Source organism: Cygnus atratus, chromosome Z (assembly GCF_013377495.2).
Source record: "Cygnus atratus isolate AKBS03 ecotype Queensland, Australia chromosome Z, CAtr_DNAZoo_HiC_assembly, whole genome shotgun sequence".
NCBI classification, from domain to species: domain Eukaryota; kingdom Metazoa; phylum Chordata; class Aves; order Anseriformes; family Anatidae; genus Cygnus; species Cygnus atratus.
In genome coordinates, this window is record NC_066396.1 from 46,436,512 (window position 1) to 46,456,838 (window position 20,327).

At 39.0% G+C, this 20,327-nt stretch overlaps 1 protein-coding gene across 1 annotated transcript in view; it reads right to left on the reverse strand.

Moving 5' to 3' along the window:
* The window catches only part of CNTNAP4 (contactin associated protein family member 4), a 205,594-nt gene that overhangs the window by 69,321 nt on the left and 115,946 nt on the right, over positions 1-20,327 (reverse strand). Inside the window, exons 4-6 of the mRNA XM_050716536.1 lie at positions 16,957-17,104; positions 2,024-2,227; positions 1,651-1,835 (exon numbers count right to left, since the gene is read on the reverse strand). Coding sequence (XP_050572493.1) covers positions 1,651-1,835; positions 2,024-2,227; positions 16,957-17,104 — 537 coding nt within the window. The remainder of the gene's footprint in view (positions 1-1,650; positions 1,836-2,023; positions 2,228-16,956; positions 17,105-20,327) is intronic.

A 20,327-nucleotide genomic window follows, 5' to 3' on the forward strand; every position in this document is an offset into this window, starting at 1 on the left:
CATTAGGACAATGCTAAAAGGGAGAACAGAATTTTCCAGCTTCTTTAGTAAATTTGAAGCTGACCTCTCTACTACGTGTAAATCATAACTACCATAACACAAAACCAGGGCACATCAATTAAATTAGTCTGGGGTAGATTAAAAACAAAACAAAGGTAATGTTTCCCTCTCAGAATGGTTAGTTAAGCTGTGCAATTCTTTGTTGTGATGCTGTAGGTTTAACTAAGTTCAGAAATGCATTGCAAGATTTGATAAAAAATAAAAATCCATTGCAAGTTATTAAGTGCAAAAATATCAGTATGTCTCAGTAAATCCCCAAGACAGAAAGTGTTAGAAAGCAGTGTATTATTTTAGAAAAGCACTGCCAGAAAGGTGACTTCACATGTTCTCTGGTCTATGTTTTCACACTTGGGCGCTATTAGAAATAGGATATTAGTAAAGTGAACTTTTGAACTCACTCATTTCAAAGCAATTCCATTTGGCATTCAGAATGATTGTAGGAAAGATCAGTTGAAGCTAATTATCTTTTCATTCTGAAATTTCACTTAATGTTTACAATCATTTTATATATAAAGAATGAGATATGTCATGGCATAAGCATCATTAAATTATTACATTGAGAAATGTTGATAGTAAGAAATGCAATTCTAAATACATCTTTTCATAGTCTTTTGGAAGTTTTCTGTTTTTTTTCCAGTTTTTGCTTTCCTTTCTACCTTGTACTGGAAGAGAGGAAGGATGAATTTGTAATATTGGTAAAATGGATATATTAGCCACTTAGTTGAAATTAACAAGCATATTTATTTATTTAGGTGTGATCCTCAAAGTCTTAGCATTGTGGCTTAGACTCAGAAATTTTAAACAAAATTATAACTTCAGTCTTGTGAATGATATTCTTGAGATGGGATACTGCAGATATGGAACAGCATGAAATCTTTCTCTTAACTGCTTAAGACCTTGAATAGGGAGAAGAAAATAATTTAGATCTGCAGGCTCAAATGATGCTCTATCATCATATCCTCCAGCAAACAGGACGGGGCAAACATCATGCATCCCATCTTCAAATTACAGACTGAAATAGTGGTTCCATATGGTTTCCCACAGGTGGGAAACTATCACAGCAAATTACATATACTCTTTTTCATCATTCTACTATTTGCGTAAACTAGATTTCTTTCATAATACTTTTGCTGGATTTAACAGGAATTTAAGTTTTATCCCAAGCATCTGTGATACGGGTTTGTACTGACTTTTTGTAATTTTCATCAAGCCATGAATAATAACTTTGAGCTAGGGCTAATTGCTTTTATTAAAGAGTAATATTTTTAAAGTAAAAATAATAAATACATTTATTTAAATTGTGTTTACAAATTGTTTAACACATTTTCAGTGGTACTGAAATAGAATATTTAAGAAAAAATGAATTCTGAGAAGAAAAAGTTAGTCTATTAAAAACTTTCAGTTGCAGGTCCAGCAAAATATTAATAATTTAAGAATGCCTCTCTTTGGTTCATTCCAAAGCAGAAAATCCCTGAAGTCTCAACCATTAAAACTTCCCTAAGCTCTATCCCCTTTGCTTTTTGTTGTTGTTGTTGTTGCATTTATATAACAAAGTTAATAAATATAATAAAGGAAGGATAATTTTCACACCTCATAATCAAGATCCAAATAATTGAATTCTCCTTTGGCATGAAAATGATAATTGTGTTTATCCACTGTAAAGTTTACTTGATTGTTAAAGTGCTCAATGAGAACAGAATGCCAATGTTGATCATCCAAAAGACTGCCCAGGGTAATATTAATTTGGGTATTAGAAGAATGAGTTTTATCATCACCTTGAGAGAAGAAAAATAAGAAACTATTAATTCCATATAAAAATATAAATATTCAAATATATACTGCTAATTTATCATATACTATATATTTAAATCTGCTTAGTGAAATAAAATAAGTTTTAGTCAAATAATATGTAATAACTATATTATATATATATATATTAACTTTATGAGACTGTAGCTGTTACCTAAATTAATAAGAAGGGACAGCTTTCCTTTAAGTAATTCCAGGGTGATGTGGTCTCCATTCTGTCCTTCTCTGTGGAGGAGAATTCCATCACTTTGCATTGTCTTAAACTTCAGAGAAATCACGTCTTTCAGTGTACTCATGAGTTTTTGATTAAATGTGTAAATTAGACAACTTTTCCCATCAAAACCAACCACCTCGGACCCTAGAAGTAAAGAAATGAAAGATAATGTATAATGCTATGTCTATAAAAGGAACAGTTGTGGATTATTTCAATACAACATGAAGTCGCACTAATACTGTCAGATTTACCTCTGCCCAGTAGAGTGTAGCTGGTTTCTACTGTTCCTGTTCTTGCCTAAATGTTAAGACTGGCCTGTTCTAATTATGTCATTGTCACTTAATAATAAAGCAAGGTAAACAGAAGAGATTCTGGTTTGTCTTCCAATGTAATACTAACTTCATAGGCTGAAAGGTCTTCTTTTTCTTTGAGCCATGAAGTACTTCGACCATTTTTTCTCTGACTGTATTCTTAGAGGGAAAATCTCCATTAATTTATCTACAATTAATTCAAATTAATCAAATAATAAATAAAGAAATAAAGGAAAATCCAAAGTCCATTACATTACATTACATTACAGTGATATTCAGGGCCCTCATGGCAGGGTGTAGATTTAAGCTGCTATTAAAATCAGTCTGGATAGCTGTAAAGCAGTTTAAAATACTATGGCATACTATTGTAGAAACAGAAATATTTTGATCTGAAGGCTTGTTAGTTATGAGTAGGGCCTGGTTCTCTTCATCAAATGGTATTTTACTGACATGTTAAATAAATTATGTTTGATTAAGCTGAATTACAACTTTGAACCTGGAACACGTTTACAATTACTTTGTATCACCAATTTTCTAGTATGGGCATAAGATCATAGAATCAAAGAATGGCTGAGGTTGACAGGTACCTCTGGAGATCATCTCATCCAAATTCCTCACTCAGTTACAGGTGTTTTCTCAGGGCCATTTCCAGTCAGGTTTCAAAAATTTCCAAGGATGGCTGCAAGGATGCACAGCCACTCCACATTGGCAACCAATGCCAGCATTCAACCTTTATCACAGTAAAAAAAAAAAAAAAAAAAAAAACTTCTTTTTATGTCTAAGCAGAACTTGTTGCATTTCACTTTATGCCCATTTGCTTCTAGTGCTGTCATTGGCACCATTGGAAAGATCCTGAATCTGTCCTGTTAGATATTTATGCACAGAGGTAAGACCCCTCTGTGTACCTTCTCATTTCCATTCCCAGCTTCCTCATCCTCTACTCATATCACAGACACTCCAGTACCTTAGTCATACTTGTAGTCTTTTCCTGGATTTGCTCCCATATGTCCATGTTTTTCTTACAGTGGGCATTCCAGAACAGGACCCAGTGCTCCATATGTATCTCATCATCAGGACTGTGTAGAGGGCAAGGATCACCTTCTTTGACCTGTTGTTGACACTCTTCCTAAAACAATCCACAATGGTGTTGTCCTTATGAACTGCAAAGGCATGTTGCTGGCTCATGGTCAACTTTGTGTCTGTCAAGACCCTATGTCTTTCTTTGTAAAGCTACAGTCAGATTCTACTGTGTTCTCATAAACCCTTGCTGGGGTTACTCCTCCAGTGAAGATAATTGCATTTTGCATTGTTAAACTGCATGAGATTCCTGTCAGCCATCTACAGGCAGAGGCTTGTTCATGTCCCTCTAAATGGCAGCACTACCCATGACGTCTCAATCACTTCTCCAAATGTTTATTTGCTGAGGGTACCTTCTGACTCATTATCTACATCAATACTGAAGATGTAAGAGTACTGTAACCAGTATCAACCAGATATACCATAAATGGATACGTGAATGTGAAGAGCTTGACTGTGTGGTACTGATTACAATACCTTCAGTGACAGAATTTGGACAGTTTTCAGTCCGCCTCTTTGTCCACTTAAATAGACTATACCTATCAGTTGGCTATTCTTGTAACAATGTCAAAACTCTTGCTAAACTCAATATAAGCAACATCAAATACTCCCCCTAACTCACCAAACTGTTTATTTAACTGGAAAAGGCATGTTTGGTTAGGCATGATTTCCCCTTTATTTCCTTTCCATGTTGAATAGTCCCAGTAATCTTCTTGTCCTTCACATGTTTGGAAAAGATTTCATGGAATCATAGACTCATAGAATGACTTGGGACATCATAGATCATATAGTTCTAACCCCACTGCCATGGGCACAGATGCCACCCACTAGATGAGGTTGCCCAGGCCTCATCCAGCCTAGTCTTGAACATCTCCACAGATGGGGCATCCATAACCTGTCTGGGCAACCTGTTCCAGTGACACCACCATCTGAGTGAAGAATTTCCTCCTAATCTTTAATTTAAATCTCTCCTTTTTTAGTTTTAAACCATTCCTCCTTGTCCTATCATTATCTACCTGGCTAAAGAGCCCTTCTCCATCTTTTTTATAAGTCCCCTTTAAGTATTGAAAGGTCACAATGAGGTTCCCCCCGGAGCCTTCTCTTCTGCAGGGTGTACAGGCCCAGCTCTCTCAGCGTTTCTACATAGGAGAGGTGCTCCAGCCCCTAGATCATCTTCATGGTCGTCCTCTGGACCCGTTCTAAGAGATCCACATCCTTCTTGTGTTGGGGTCTCCAGACCTGGACACAGCACTCCAAGTGGGACCTCACAAGGGAAAAGTAGAGGGGGACAATCACCTCCCTTGACCTGCTGGCCACTTCTCTTTTGATGCAGCCCAAGATGCAGTTGGCCTTCTGGTCTGCAAGTACACACTATTAGCTTATGTCAAGCTTTTTGTCCACTAGAAATCCCAACCTTTTCTCTGCATGTCTGCTCTCAATGAGTTCTTCATGTCCGGGATTGCCCCAACCCAGGTGTAGCACCTTGCACTTGGACTTGATGAACCTCATGCGTTTCACATGCACCCACTTCTGCAGCCTGTACAAATCCCTTTGAATGGCATCTCTTCATTCTTTGGTATCAACTACACCACTCAGCTTGGAGTCATCTGCAAACTTGCTGAAGGGGCACTTAATCCTATTGTCTATGTCACTGATGAAGACAGTGAAAAACACTGGTCTCAAGACAGACCCCTGAGAGACAAAATTCATCATCATCCTCCACCTGGACATAGAACCATTAACCACTACTCTCTGGGTCTGGACATCGAGACAATTCTTATCCACTGGATTGTCCACCCAACAAATCCATATCTTTCCAATTTAGAGATTAAGATGTTGTGTGGGACCGTGTCAAAGGCTTTACAAAAGTCCAAGTAGATGACATCAGTCGGTCTTGCCTTGTCGACTGATGCAGCTACTCTGTCATAGAAGGCCACCAGATTGGTCAGGCATGATTTGCCCTTCTCGGATCACCTCCTTCTCCTGGATGTGCCTTAACATTGCCTCCAGAAGGATCAGTTCCATGATCTTGCCAAGCACAGAGGTGAGGCTCACTGGTCTGTAGTTTGATGGGTCTTCCTTTCTACCCTTTTTAAAAATGGGAGTGATATTTCCCTTTTCCCATCACCAGGGACTTTCCCTGACTGCCATGATTTTTAAAATATGATGGAGAGTGTCTTGGCGACTAAGTCAGCCAATTCTCTCAGGACCCTGGGATGCATATCATCAGGGCCCATAGACTTGTAGTTAGTAAGTTGCTTCAGGAGGTCCTGAACTTGCTCTTTGCTTACAGTGGGAGGGACTCTGCTCCCCCTGCCCCTGCCTAGAGGTTTGGGGACACAAGAGATGGGGGAAGTCTGACCAGTATAAAGACCGAGGCAAGGAAGTTTTTAAGTACCTCTGCCTTCTCCTCATCTGTTGTTACAATTTCTCTGTCTTCATTTGTCAGAGGTGATACGCTCTCTTCAGTCTTTCTTTTGTGGCCAATGTACCTGTAGAACCCCTTCTTGTTATTCTTTGAATCCCTCACCAAATTTAGTTCTGTCAGTGCCTTGGCTTTCCTGCTCCCATCCCTGCACATCTGGACAGCATTTCTGTCTCTTCCCAAGGCATGTGGCCCTGTTTCTACTGTCTGTGCATTTCCGTCTTTTGCCTCAGTCTGACTGGCATGTCCTTGCTCAGCCATCCCAGTTTTCTGCCCTCCCTGATTGCTTTATAACACAGGGGAATGGAGAGTTACTGTGCTCTGAGGAAAAAAATCCTTGACGGGTTGCCAGCTCTGATGTGATCGTCTGTCCCTAAGGACTGTGTCCCATGAGATTGCATCCACTAATTCTTTGAACAGCTGGAAGTTCACTCTTCTGAAATTCAAGGTCCTGACTTTGCTCTTAGCCAGGCCTATATCCCTTGAGATCACAAACTCAAATGGGGCATGGTCACTGCAGCCCAGACTTCCTCCAGTCTTAACCTCTTTCATAAGCTCTTCTGCATTGGTGAGCACCAGGTCCAGTACCGCTTCTCCTCTGGTTGGTTTGACTAACACCTGCATGAGGAAATTGTCCTCAGTGAACTGCATGAGTCTCCTGGATTGCTTACTTCCCACCACATCACTTTCCTGGCAAAAATCTGGGTGGTCGAAATCCCCCAGGAGGATGAGAGTCTCTAAGCACGATGCTTCTTGTAGTTGAAGCAAGAAGGTCTTTTCAACTGGCTCCTCTTGATAAGGTGGCCTGTAGTAGACCCCAACCACAGGATGTCCTTTGTTGGTCTGGTCCTTAATTTTCACCCACAGGCTCTCAACCTGCTCTTGGCTTTCTCTCAGAGGTAACTCTTCACGGTCTATCCATTTCTTAACACAGAGGGCAACAAACCCACTCTTCCTTCACTGCCTGTCTCACTTGTAAAGTTTTAGCTCTCCGTTTCAATATTCCAGCTGTGTGAATCATCCCACCACATTTCCGTGATAACAATTAGATCATAGTTTTCTAATTGCACTGTCACTTCCAACTCCTGCTTGCTTCCCATGCTGCATGCATTGGTGTAGAGGCACTTAGCTGGGCTAAGGGCCATGTTGCCTTTTTAGAGGAGTCCTTCCTAATACCTGTGGGATGATTCACAGGTGTTTCCCTGCCATTTCTAAAGCACTGGCATTCAGTGGTTCTCTTACACTTATAGGTACATCCCCTCTCCCCCACCAAATGCAGTTTAAAGCCCTGCTAATGAGTCTGGCCAGCTTGCTGCCCAAAACACTCTTGCCCCACTTGATTAGGTGTGCCCCATGCCATGGCAGCATGTCCAATCTCTCAAAAGCACACCCGAGATCACAGAACCTGAAACCTTGATCATGGCACCAGCTATGCAGCCACTCATTTAAGTTATCCATATGGTGCCTCCTCTGCGGGTCCCAGTCTCTAGCTGGGAGGATTGAGGAGAACAGTACTTGTGCTCCTGATCCCTTCAGCATTTTTCCAAGGGACATAAAGACCCTTTTGGTGTTTCATAGCCTCCTTGTTGAGGCCTCAGTTGTCCCTACTTGAAAAAAGAGGAATGGGTGATAGTCCTTGATAGGCTTGATCAAGCTTGGTAGCCTCTTTGTGATGTCACAAATACAGGTCTCAGGCAGGCAGCAAACCTCTCCTGAGATACTGTCTGGGTGGCAAATGGGTGCCTCATGCCTCTCAGAACAGAATCTTCATTTACCAACACACTGTGCTTTTTTTTTTTTTTTAATGAAACTGGTTCTTAAAGAAATGGTATGTTGGTCTACCTTTTTAAAGTTGCCCTTTCCTGGGTCTTGACCATTACCACTGTTGTTGTTGGCATCCACTCCTTTTTTGAGCCCCAGAGCATGGTATCTGTTGTGTAGGGGCACTTCACGGGCAAGGGGGAGATTCTTAACTCTGCACAAAGCAAAGACAAGGATTCAGCCACTCATGGCTTGTGAGTCCATCAATTCTGCTGGTTTTAGGTTGGAAACCATTTTATCCCTCCCTTGAGGAGATTTAAGACAAGGCTGTTTCTCAGCCCCCACCAGTGTCGATACCATGTGTCGATTTTGGGACTTCTGCTCTCACGATTTTTAGGAATCTCTCCTGACTGCCACTACCTTTCAAAGAGAAATGATACAGACCCCAAATTGACCTTGGCAGTTCCCTCAGCATTCTTAGTCACTCCCCATTAGGTCCATTGGTTTACATATCTCAAATTTGTTTATGTGTTTCCTAACCTGATCCTCCTCCACTGAGGGTCTCCTGTGCTCTGTACTTTTCTCCTGGGCCTTCAAGTACCTGAGATTCCTGAAATCAAGACTTAGCAGCAAATGTTTAAGAGGGCATTGAGTACCTTGGCCTTGTCCATGTCTTTTACTACCAGATCCCATGTCCCCAGTGCTCAGCAGTGGGTCCACATTTTTCCTAGTCTTCTTTTTACTGCTGTATACCTGTAGAATCACTTCTTATTGTCTTGCAATGTCCTTTAACAGATTCAAGTCCAAGTGTGCTTTGGCTTTCCTAACAAAACCCCTGCATGCTTAGACAATGTCTCTGTACTCCTTCTGCATCACCTGGCCATGTTTCCATCTCTTGTACACTTGCTTTTAATGTCTGAGTTCATTTAGAAGTTTCTTGCTCATCCATGGTGACCTTTATTTGATTTTCTGTTTGGATGGACCTTTCCTGAGCTTGGAGGAAATGATCCTTTAAAATCAACCCGGATCTCTCTTCTTTCTGTGACCATCTTCTATGTCACTCTTCCAATTATGTCTCTGAGCATGAAAAAAAAAAAAAAAAATTTTCTCTCCTGAAGATCAGGACTTTTATGTTGCTGTCTGTCTTCTTCTCTTCTTTCAGGATCTTGAGCATCACAGTCTCATGGTTGTCATAACCAAGGATGTCCTGACTTACATCCCCAATCAGTGTTTCTTCATCTGTAAGTATGAGGCCAGAAGAGAATATCATTTGGTCAGCTGCTCGATCACCTGCATTGGCGAATTATTATCAAAGAATTCCATAAAAGACTTGGATTGTTTATTCCTTTCTGTGCTTTCCCTCCAAAAGATATCAGTGTGATTAAAGTCCCCAATTAGGATGAGAATCTAAGACTTCTTCCAGTTGTCTGAAGAAGGCCTCATCTATTTCTCCCATATCAGGCAGTCTATACCAGACATCCACCACAATGCCAGCATTGTGCTGACATTTGGTCTGCCATCTAATCTTATATTAACACTGATATAGCTCATCAACAGTACCCAGGAAGAGATTCATTTATCCCTGCTGCTCTCATAACATAAATGACAATTGCCCTCCTCACTGCCCTGGGTGATCCTGTCTAAACAGCCTGTATGCATCCATGGCACCACTCCAGCCATGCGAACTATCTCAACATGTATTTTTGGTCACGATGAGATTGTAGTACTCAACTACATGAAGACCTCAGTTCTTCTGCGCTCACTATGTTGTGTATGTTAGCATGCAGGTACTTCAGGGAGATGTCCACTTGTGTTGATTTCACAGGCAAAGTGTTAAAACATTCCCCATCATGCCATCCTCACAGCAGCAATTCCCTGCTTGTATGCCTGCGCTTGAAATGTTCATTCCTGATCCGTGGTTTGTTGTTTTCAAGGTATCTTTTCCACATCACCCTGTAGCCTCTGCTTTTCAAGTTGTCCTGGTTTCAGGTAGGACAGAGTTAATTTTCCTCCTAGTAGCTGGTAGGGTGCTATGTTTTGGATTAGGATGAGAAGAGCGCTGATAACATGCTGATGTTTTAATTGTTGTAGAGCAGTGCTTACACCAAGCCAAGGACTTTTCAGCTTCTCCCTCTGTCCTGCTAGCGAGCAGGCTAGGGATGCAGCAGGAGCTGGGAGGGGACAGACCCAGGACAGCTGACCCAAACTGGCCAAAGGGGTATTCCATACCATCTGACATCATGCTGAACAATATATAGGGGTGGCTAGCAGGGGTGTGGGGGGCCAGCTGCTCGGGGATAGTCTGGGCATCGGTCAACAGGTGGTGAGCAATTGCATTGTGCATCACTTATTTCATACACATTACTATTAATAATACTGTTATTATTATTATTATTATTGTTATTGTTATTTTCCTGTCTTAATAAACTGTCTTTATCTCAACTCACAGGCTTCACTTTCCCGTTTCTCTCCCCCATCCCGGAGAGGGAGAGGGGAGGGTGAGCGAACGGCTGTGTGGTGTTTAGCTGCCAGCCGGGCTAAACCACAACAGCATGTAACTCCATAACTGACTACCTAATTGACTACTGTTAAGAGGCAAAAATTGAATTACTTTTTTTTTTTTTTCTGGATGTAAGCTTAACAAACATATAAAATGTGACAGTTGTTGGCTTTAAAGAGTTTACAGTCAAAAATGGATCCTGTATTAAAAATAAATAAGTAAATAAATACATGGAAATATATTAACCTTACAACAATCTGTTATATCCAATGAATGTCTATCAAAGATATCACTAACATAAAGTCAGTAGATAAAGATAAAGCATTAGTACTGATGATATGAAACTAAGGTATTTAGAGCAGGTATTTGCCTGGCATATTACAGAACAGGGAATTTGAGAGCAGTGCCAACAAATGTCCTGTAAGTATTATTTTACTAAGACAGTAGTTACCTCTTTTGAGTATGACAAACACATACTTTTCACTATCATACTGTGGAGTAGTGAGATTGACCTCACATCATCTTGGTAGCTTTAGTTTTAGTTGTACAACTTGCAATGGAGAAGACTGAAGTTGCTACATTTTCACTTCACACACACACACAAATAAACAAAAAATAAAAAATAAAAAACCTCACACCATTAATACAGACACAATCTTAACCAGCCTGAAGAAAACTTCCATATTTGTATCACTATCATATTCTTTATGTAGTTTATTAGAGTAGATAACAGATGAAGTCAATATTCTTAATTTAAACTCTTCTTAGTAGCTAAATGAGTTGTCATTGCTTGTTGTTGTTTTTTTTTTTTGTTTGGTTGTTTTGTTTTGTTTTGTTTTCTTACATAATCTATCTATAGGATCAATCCTGTGGCAAATAAGTAACATACAATAAAATACATAAAACAACAACAAAAACAACAACAACAAACACATAATTTTCCTCTAAAGCAGTTACTATCCCCACCAAATGAATTGTGTAAGTTCTCATTGTGCATATATATATTCATAACATAGACACTGTCTTCTTTTTATCTTAGAGACTTAAGTTTTCAATTTGCACAATGGCAATAAGGACAACAGGAATATCACACAGGAGAGACATAAGATCTATTGCAAGGTGTGATAGAGAAAATTACAGGAGTAAATGAACACAGTGAAACTCTAGATTTTAGGCAGGTGAGAAAGCCAAAGCTTCAGTTTGGAAATGTTTTGTGAACAAGAGACTGAAGAAGGACATAAATGTTGTTGAATGCATAAGGTACAGGACTGGGAAGAAGAAAAACTGATTATTTGTTACTGATGATCAATGGCAGGAAGGAATTCAGTCCTTATATCAGAAAAGAAACAGGGGGGACTCACATGAATGTTCATCTGAAAATGAAAAAAGTTCAGCCCCATTTTTTTTATTAAAAAATAAAGAATAATAAATAAATAAATAAACAAACAAACAAATAAATAAAGTTGTCTTGGCACCGAAAACTGTGGAGGAAGTTGAATCTTGAATTTGACAGTTTAAGCAGTGTCATTAGATTGTGCTAGGAATAAGCAATATTTGCAGGAAAAAAGAAAAAAAACAACAACAACAACAACAAAAATCGTGGAATCATAGAATCATTCAGGTTGGAAAAGACCTCTAAGATTACCTAGTCTAGCCTTTAACCTAGTGCTAATGTCTAAACTAGTCTTAGACTAAAAGTCTAAGTACTAAACCATGAAAGTAAATTCTAAATCTACATATTTCTTGAAGACCTCCAGGGATGGTGACCCAACCGCTTCCCTGGGGAGCCTCTTTTGATGTCGCACAACCCTTTGAGTAAAGAAATTTCTCCTAATATCCAACCTAAGCCTTTCCTGATGCAACTTAAGGCCATTTCCCCTATTCTTATCACTTGGAGCTTGGGAGAATCTTCACCTCACTACAACAATTAAGGTAATTCTAAATTATAATAAGGTCTGCCCTGAGCCTTCTCTTCTCCTAGCTAAAAAACAAACAAACAAACAAACAAAAAACAAAACAACAACAACAACAAAAAAAAAAAACAGCTCCCTCAGCTCATAAGACTTGTTTTCTAGACGCTTCACCATCTTTGTTGCCCTCTTTTGGACATGTTCCAGCACCTCAATGTCCTTGTCATAGTGAGAGACACAAAACTGAACACAGTATTCGAGGTCTGGCCTCACCAGCACTGAGTATGGAAGGACAACCACTTCCCTAGCCCTGCTGGCCACACTGTTCCTGGTACAAGACAGGATGCTCTTGGCCTTCTTGGCTGTCTGAGCACACTCCTGGCTCATATTCAGCCAGCTATCAACCAGCACCCCCAGGTCGCTTTCCACCAGGTAGCTTTCCAGCCACGCTTCCCCAAGCCTGTAGCAATGCATGGGGTTATTTTGTCCCCAGTGTCCCCCAGTGTTTTGTCCCCTAGCACTTAGACTTGTTAAACTTCATACAGTTGGCCTCAGCCCATCAGTCCAGCCTTTCCAGACCTCTCTGCGGAACCTGCCTTCCCTTGAGCAGATTGATGGTCACACCTAATTTGGTGTCATCTGCAAACTTACTGAGGGTGCACTCGATCCCCTCCAGATCATTGATAAAAATATTGAAGAGATCTGGCACCAATACTGAGCCCTGGGGACAGCTCTACTGACAGACTTTTAACTGGATTTAACTCCATTTACCACAACTCCTTGGGCCACCCAGACAGATTTTAGTCCAACAAAGCATATACCCATCTAAGCATTAGGCAGCCAGCCTCTTCAGAAGAATTCTGTGGAAAGCAATGTCAAAAGCCTTACTGACGTCTAGTAAGATCACATCCACAGCCTTTCCCTCATGCACTCATGATATCCTCCGATGTCACTGAGGTGTTCTGTGCATTTTCAGGAATAGGCTTCTCCTGTCCTTCTCCTGGCATGAACAATCTGCTTTCTGGGATGAGACTGTTTACCTAATTTCTCCAGTGGCCTAATCTCCTACAGTTTGAGATTTTCAGTATCCTTAGTTTATGTTCCTTTACTCATTTTACAAAGCTGCATCACAGACGTAATTTCCTGAAGTTAAATTTAAAATGATAGATCTGATACTAATGAATAGATGTAAAAGACAGCTAGCTATATGTAGAATGTTCAGAAGAGATCAGCTGAGCAAAGCATAACTTAAATTAAAAAAAAAAGAAAAAAAAAAGATAAGAGATGAAAATACTTATGAAGTTAAAGAAACTGTTTAAAAATAAGCTCTGATTCCTTTATGGAGAAAATATATGAAGAATGAAATGGTAAACAACTTGGTAAGAGAAATACTTTTCGAGGTCTAGGGATGAAGAAATACAACAGGAATCATAGAATATGCCATGCTGAAAGGGATTCACAAGGATTATACTGTCCAACTCCTGGATCTGCAAAGGACCACTCAAAAATATGTCTGAGAGTGTTGTCCAAATGCTTCTTGAACTCTGACAGGCTCGGTGCCATGACCACTTCCCTGGGGAGCCTGTTCTGGTGGCTGACGACCACATTGGCAATGAAACTTTTCCTAATATTCAGCCTGAAACTCTGTTGTAGATTCATGCTATTCCCTCAGGTCCTATTACAGTCACCAGACCATAGAGAACAGCATGTGCACCTCTGTTGTGATGGGGTCTCCCCTCAGTCTCCTCTTCTCTAGGCTGAACAAACCAAGTGAATTCAGCCAGTTCTCATATATCTTGCCATCCAGACCCTTTACCATATGTGTTGCCCTCCTGTGGATGCTCCCTAACAGTTTGATGTCTTTGTTATAGTGTGGTACCCAAAACTGCACACAAAACTCAAGGTGAGGCCACACCAACATGGAGTAGAGTGAGACAATCAGTGGCTAGCCATGATGTGCTTGATGCGCTCCAGGATACAGTTGGCCCTTTTGGCTGTCAGAACACACTTCTGACTCATATTCAACTTGCTGTTGACCAAAGATTCCTTTCTGTGGGGCTGCTCTCCAGGCTCCCATCCCCCAGTCTGTATACATATCTAGAATTGCCCTGTGACAGGTGCAGAAACCAGCATTTACTCTTGTTAAATTTGATACAGTTGGTGATTGCCCACTCCTCTAATTTTTCAAGATCTCTCTGAAAGGCGTCTTTACCCTTGATGGAATCAACAGCTCCTCCAAATTTAGTCATCTGCAAACTTACTCAGTGTAACTTGAAGTCATACAAATCATTTATGAAATCATTAAAGAGGACTGGCCCTAAAATGGAGCCCTGGAGAACCTACTAGTGACCGGCCACCAGCCTGCTATAACCCCATTTACTATAACTCGTTGAGCCTTACTTATCATCCAATTGTCCACCCATCATATTACGCATTTATCTGGCTGTATGCTGAACACCTATTTTTTGTTTTTTTATTTTTTTTTTCCCAGAATAATACTGAGAGAAACCTTAATGAAAGCTTTACTGAAATCCAAAAAGATTACAATCCACTGGCTCCCCTTTGTACAGCTGCATAAGTGAACTTGTCGTAAAAGGAAACGAAGTTCCTTGAAAAGGGCCTTCCCCTCACGAACCCATGTTGGCTCTCACCAATGACCACATTGTACTTCGTGTGTTTATTACTAACTCCCAGAATAATTTTCTCCATAATTTTACCAGGCCCTGAAGTGAGACTGACAGGCCGGTATTTACCATCTCTTCTGTCTTACCCTTCCTGAAAATTGGAACTGTTTGCCAGATTCCTGTCAAATGAGACCTCTCCAGATTCCCAAGAACATTGGAAAAAGGTCTTGCAATAACAACAGCCAGCTGTCTGAGTACCCTGGTATGAATCCAACTGGACCTCACAGACTTATATGCATCCAGATGGAGCAGCAAGTCCCACACAAGTTCAGAGTTGGCTGGGAGTTTATCTTTACCACAGTCACAGTCCTCCAACTGAGATTTCCAGGTGTCCCAGGGACCATCACTGGTGTTGAAGACAGGGGCAAAGATGGCATTACACATCTCTACTTTGTCTATATTCCTATTTGTGAGGTGACCATCCTCATGAAGTAATGGACCAATGTTACTTGGTCCATTATTCTGTCCCTCCCTTTGGTGTTAACATATTATAAATAAATAAATAAATAGATAAATAAATAAATACATAAAATTAAAGATTAAAATCTTTAATTGATCTCTGGCTGCATGAACAGCAGCCAGCTCTCCCTACGAACAGCATCCCTATAGTCCTCCTATGTCACACAACCTCACTTCCAGTGGCCATACAATTTATTTTTCCAAGCTCTATAATAAGATCCATGCTCAGCAAAGCCAACCTTCTGCTTCTTCTCCTTGACTTCTGACATTTTGGAATTGTTTGTTATTGTGCTCTTAAGAAGAGGTATTTAAAAAGGGACCAACACTGATGGACACCAGTTCCTTCAAATGCAGTTTCTCAGGGGATCTTGCAAACTAGTTCACCAAGCAGATTGAACTCTGTTCTCCCCGTATCCAGGGTTGAAGTTTTCATGGCAGTTTTCCTCCTGTCACCAAAGATTTTAAACTCAACTACTTCCTGGTCACTATGGCCAAGGTGGCCATCAATTGCCACTTCACCCATGAGACCCTGTCTGTGTACAAGCAGAAGATCTAGGAGGACACCTTCCCTAGTCATCTCCCTTAGTAGCTGTACCAAGAAGTTATCACCAAGATGTTTTAAGAATCTCCTCAACCTGCTTACATCAGCCTTGTGGTACACCCAGTTCATGCCTGGCAAGTTGATTTCCCCCAAAAGGACTGCACCTGATCTAGAGGTAAAGTTCCCCAAAGAATATTTCATTGATGTCATCATCACGGCTGGGTGGTCTATAGTAGACTCCCACAATGACATCCCCTTTATTTGCTTTATTTGCTTTTCCCTTACCCAGAGGGTCTCATCCATGCCGTCACCAACTGCAAGCTCCATACACTCCAGCCCCTCCATTACATATATCATCACCACCTCACCTTGCCTGCCCTGCCTATCTCTCCTGAAGAACCTATGACTTTGCATGAGGTTTTACTTATACCAACGATGTTGTAGCTCTGGGACTGATCCAAGGCTTCTAGCTACTCTTGCTTGTTTCTCATGATGCATATATTGATGTAGAAGCATTTCAAATGTGCTTCATTGTACCCAGCACCCCACGGAGTGGACTAAAAGATTTCAGTAGCCTGCGGTCTCTCAGGAAAAGTTGTAATGTCTAGCAAATCAATATAACAGTAACAGTCAAGCCTTTGCCTGTCAAATGCAGAATCAATTATTTATTTTTTTTTGTTATTGACATAAAATCTACTGTAAACATACCACTTAAACAAATATCATCTTTGAAGTATCCTTCAACTGCGTAGAATCATCCCTTATTTGTGGTTGTATCTACTTGTACTGTTATTGACTCAAGACCAAGATTATATATATTTAAAGCTGTAAACATTTTCAACATTTTCTCTTCAAGTAGAAAACATGCTATGCTAAAACAGAATTTTATTTATTTATTTATTTATTTAGGTGGTGGTGGTGGTGTCTCTTTTTTGTTTGTTTACGAATATCAGAAAAAGAGTTTTCAGTAAATTAGTTATTGAATTACATCTATGAGCCACTCATTCCAACACAGAAGGAGCTGGAAAATAAGCATTACATATTGCTAGATGATGCAGAAACAGTGAAGTCTGCACATAAACCTATTAAATTTTTCATATGCAGTATTAAAACTAAGCTTAGAATTCTACTTTCAAGTGTAATTGATGTAGCAAAATACAAAAATTAATGGATGTTTCATTTAGCTGATTCCGCAAAACACTTACTGTACATGCATCCATACACTTCGATGCGCATTCCTATTCTACCATTAGGATTCCAGTCCAAAGGCACAAAGCGGAGAAATCTTGCTTTAATGGAATGCTGAAGCCTGTAGTATACAACACTATCTGCATTTGTGTTTCCAGAAAATGCCTAGAAGAAAACGAAAAACAGATCAGTCACATCCATATTGAATACAGAAATATATTTTATTATTGCTGATCTTTTCATTTTACACTCTCATCTGGTAAACAGTCAAGAACAAGAAAAAAAAAATTGTCAGTGAATTCAATAGGGATAACCATTCAATCAAATTTGATTCTTCTTCTAGATCAAGTCAGCTGTCTATTTAATGCCAATACCATACTCATTAAAAACCTCAGAACTTCTGAAATTTAAGTGAATGAAATGTCATTTTCCAAACCAAACATTCCTTTCCAAAATGTGTAGAACACCCTGACATTTCAATATGTTGTACTACCTAATATATATATATATATATATATTTGTCATAAGACAGTAGAGAAAGCTCAAAAGCTTTGCTTTTGCCTAAAGGTCACCTAAATTTCATTAAAATCTTGTATCATGTGGAGTATCCTGAATATAAAAAAGTTCCACTTATAATTGCGGTGATGTGGAAAGACTCTGGTTTCCAAATAAAGAGGACAGAGTACTGTGAAATAATTTAAATTCAGTGTTCTGTTGAAAAGGAAAAATATATGTTTTAACTTTTTTTTTTCCCCAATGGAGAAAAAAAAAAAGAAAGAAAAAAGAAAAAAAAAGAAAAAAAGAAAAAAAAAGAAAAAAGAAAAAAGAAAAAAAAAAGAAAAAAGAAAAAAGAAAAAAGGAAAAAAGAAAAAAGGAAAAAAGAAAAAGAAAAAGAGAAAAAGAGAAAAAAGAAAAAAAAGAAAAAGAAAAAATAAAAAAATGAAACTATTATCAGAGGAAAAAAAAAGGCAGTATTTAACATACAAGATTAATTTTCTTGTTGTTACATAGAGAAAAAATTTAGGAGACATAAGGTGTGAGAATTGGAAAAAAAAAAAGTAAAAGCTTGTGGGTCAAGATAAAGACAGTTTAATAGGACAGAGAAGAAAGAAAAATAGTAATTATAATAATGATAATACTACTAATAACGATGTGTCCAAAACAAGTGATGCACAATGCAATTGCTCATCTCCCACTGAGCAATACCCATCTTAACCCCGAGCAGTGGTCTCCCCCCACCCTGGCCAGCCACCCCATATTAATTTTTCAGCATGATATCATATGGCATGGAATATCCCTTTGGCCAGTCTGGGTCAGCTGTCCTGGGTCTTTCACTTCCCAGATCCCTGATGCACCCCCAGCCTCCTCAGTGGCAGGGTGGTGTGAGCAGCTGAAAAGTCCTTGGCTTAGTGTAAGCATTGCTCTGCAATAATTAAAACATCAGCATGTTATCAACATTATTCTCATCCTAAATCCAACACACACCACCATACCAGCTACAAGGAGGAAAATTAAATACATCCTAACTGAAACCAGGACATAAGAAAATATAAAATGAACATAAAAACAAGGAACTGTAATGATAAAAATTAGTAGCAACTTAAAAACTGTAGAATATCTTCTGATTTTGCTGGTTACATTAAGATCTCTCTCCCCCCCCCCCCCCCCCCCCCTCCTTTTTTTTTTTCCTCATTGCCTGTGTTATATGAAGCAGTTTGTGTTATACGAAATAATTTGTTCACACAATTGGGGTTTAAATATCTGATACATAAAACAGAAATAGCTCTCTGAAATGTTTTGATTAGCAGAAATAAAAAGATTATACATTTCTGGATAAATGGACAATGCTGTTGCTAGAGTTATAAGCAACAGAGGTAGTGGCTGCAGAAGTATATAGAAACCAAAAAGTCCACACTTTTAAAGTTCTCTTTAAACAGCTTTTTGAAGCATAGATGAGCTTCATTCTATTCATTATGTACCCTCCTATACATGAAACTTTTTACCTTTCTTCCTTTGCACTAGTCAAATTTCCATATAAATTCTAATCTCTGAAAATTCAATAGAAAAAAAAAAGGAAAAAAAAAGAAAAAAAAGAAAGAAAACAGAAAGCAACTAGTGAATGTGCTCATTACAGCTAACCTATTAAACTAGTAATAAGCAATGAGAGTTAGCGACTCTGAATATCTACACCACTTTCAGCTTCATGCTTAGTGATTTAACTATCGTAGCGGGTGAAGCTGGAAAGACTGTACAATAAACACCAGAGAACTACTATTTGCACGGTGAGAGTACTCCAGACCTCTTGTTCCTTCAAATCCTTATTTGCAGCCTGTAACAAATGTAGTTGCTAGAGAAAGTGTCAATTAGTTTGTTGACTGAACCAGAACCCAGACCCCAGAATATTAAATACTGGAAGTAAATGAAGTGTTCAATTAAGATTTTTTTTTCCAAGATCATTTTAAGAGAGCAGTCACCTCATTAAAATTAGTTCTTAAATTTTAGAAATGGAATGCATATTGCCTCTTTTTTTTTTTTTTTTTTTTTTTTTTTTATGCAGTATATACTTAACCCATGTGTTGTTAACTTAAAAATATATTTTTACTTCAATAGCAGCCTAAAAGTAATTCACACTACTCCTTAAATGATTCAAACTGTCCAGTTTATAAATCGATACTTTTAGCTTCCATTTTATAAAGATTTTATCTGAAAAGAACTAATTCTTAATGTGTATCAATTGAGTATCAAATAAGTATTTATTGCTTGATTTTAAACAATTTAAAGCTTAAAATACAGTTTGAGGCTTTTTTTATAATTATTATTTTAATACTTTTTACAAGAAAATGAATGATGAAGCAATCAGACAGTTTCTCCTTCAGAACTGAAGGCATGCCTGTAGCCTAACAAATAAACTGAAGACTTTTTAGAGGAGATGTATACAAAATATGACTGCCTATACAGTACATCAAAATTATAGATTGGTTGGGCTTGAAGGGACCTTAAAGATCATATAATTTCATGTAACTAGCCCCCACCCCCTCCCCCCAATAGGGAAACCTCCCCCTACATCAGGTTGATCCCACCAGGCCTTAACATTTCCAGGGATGGGGCATCCACAACTTCTCTGGGCAACCTGTTCCATTACCTCACCATTGTGAGGCACTAGAAGAATTACTGTTTAACAGTCTGATCCAGTAATTATTTAAATACACAAAAAATGGAGCTACCTTCCTCTCATCCCTGCCATCTTTAGACTATTCAGATCACTTAATTCTTGTGTCAAATCACTCAAAGGGAACATACCATTAGTTTTAGATTATGTAGGAAGCAGAGTCTTCACAACCCACACAGATATCTGATGATTAAAAAAATTTAATGTGACCCTTGGTTA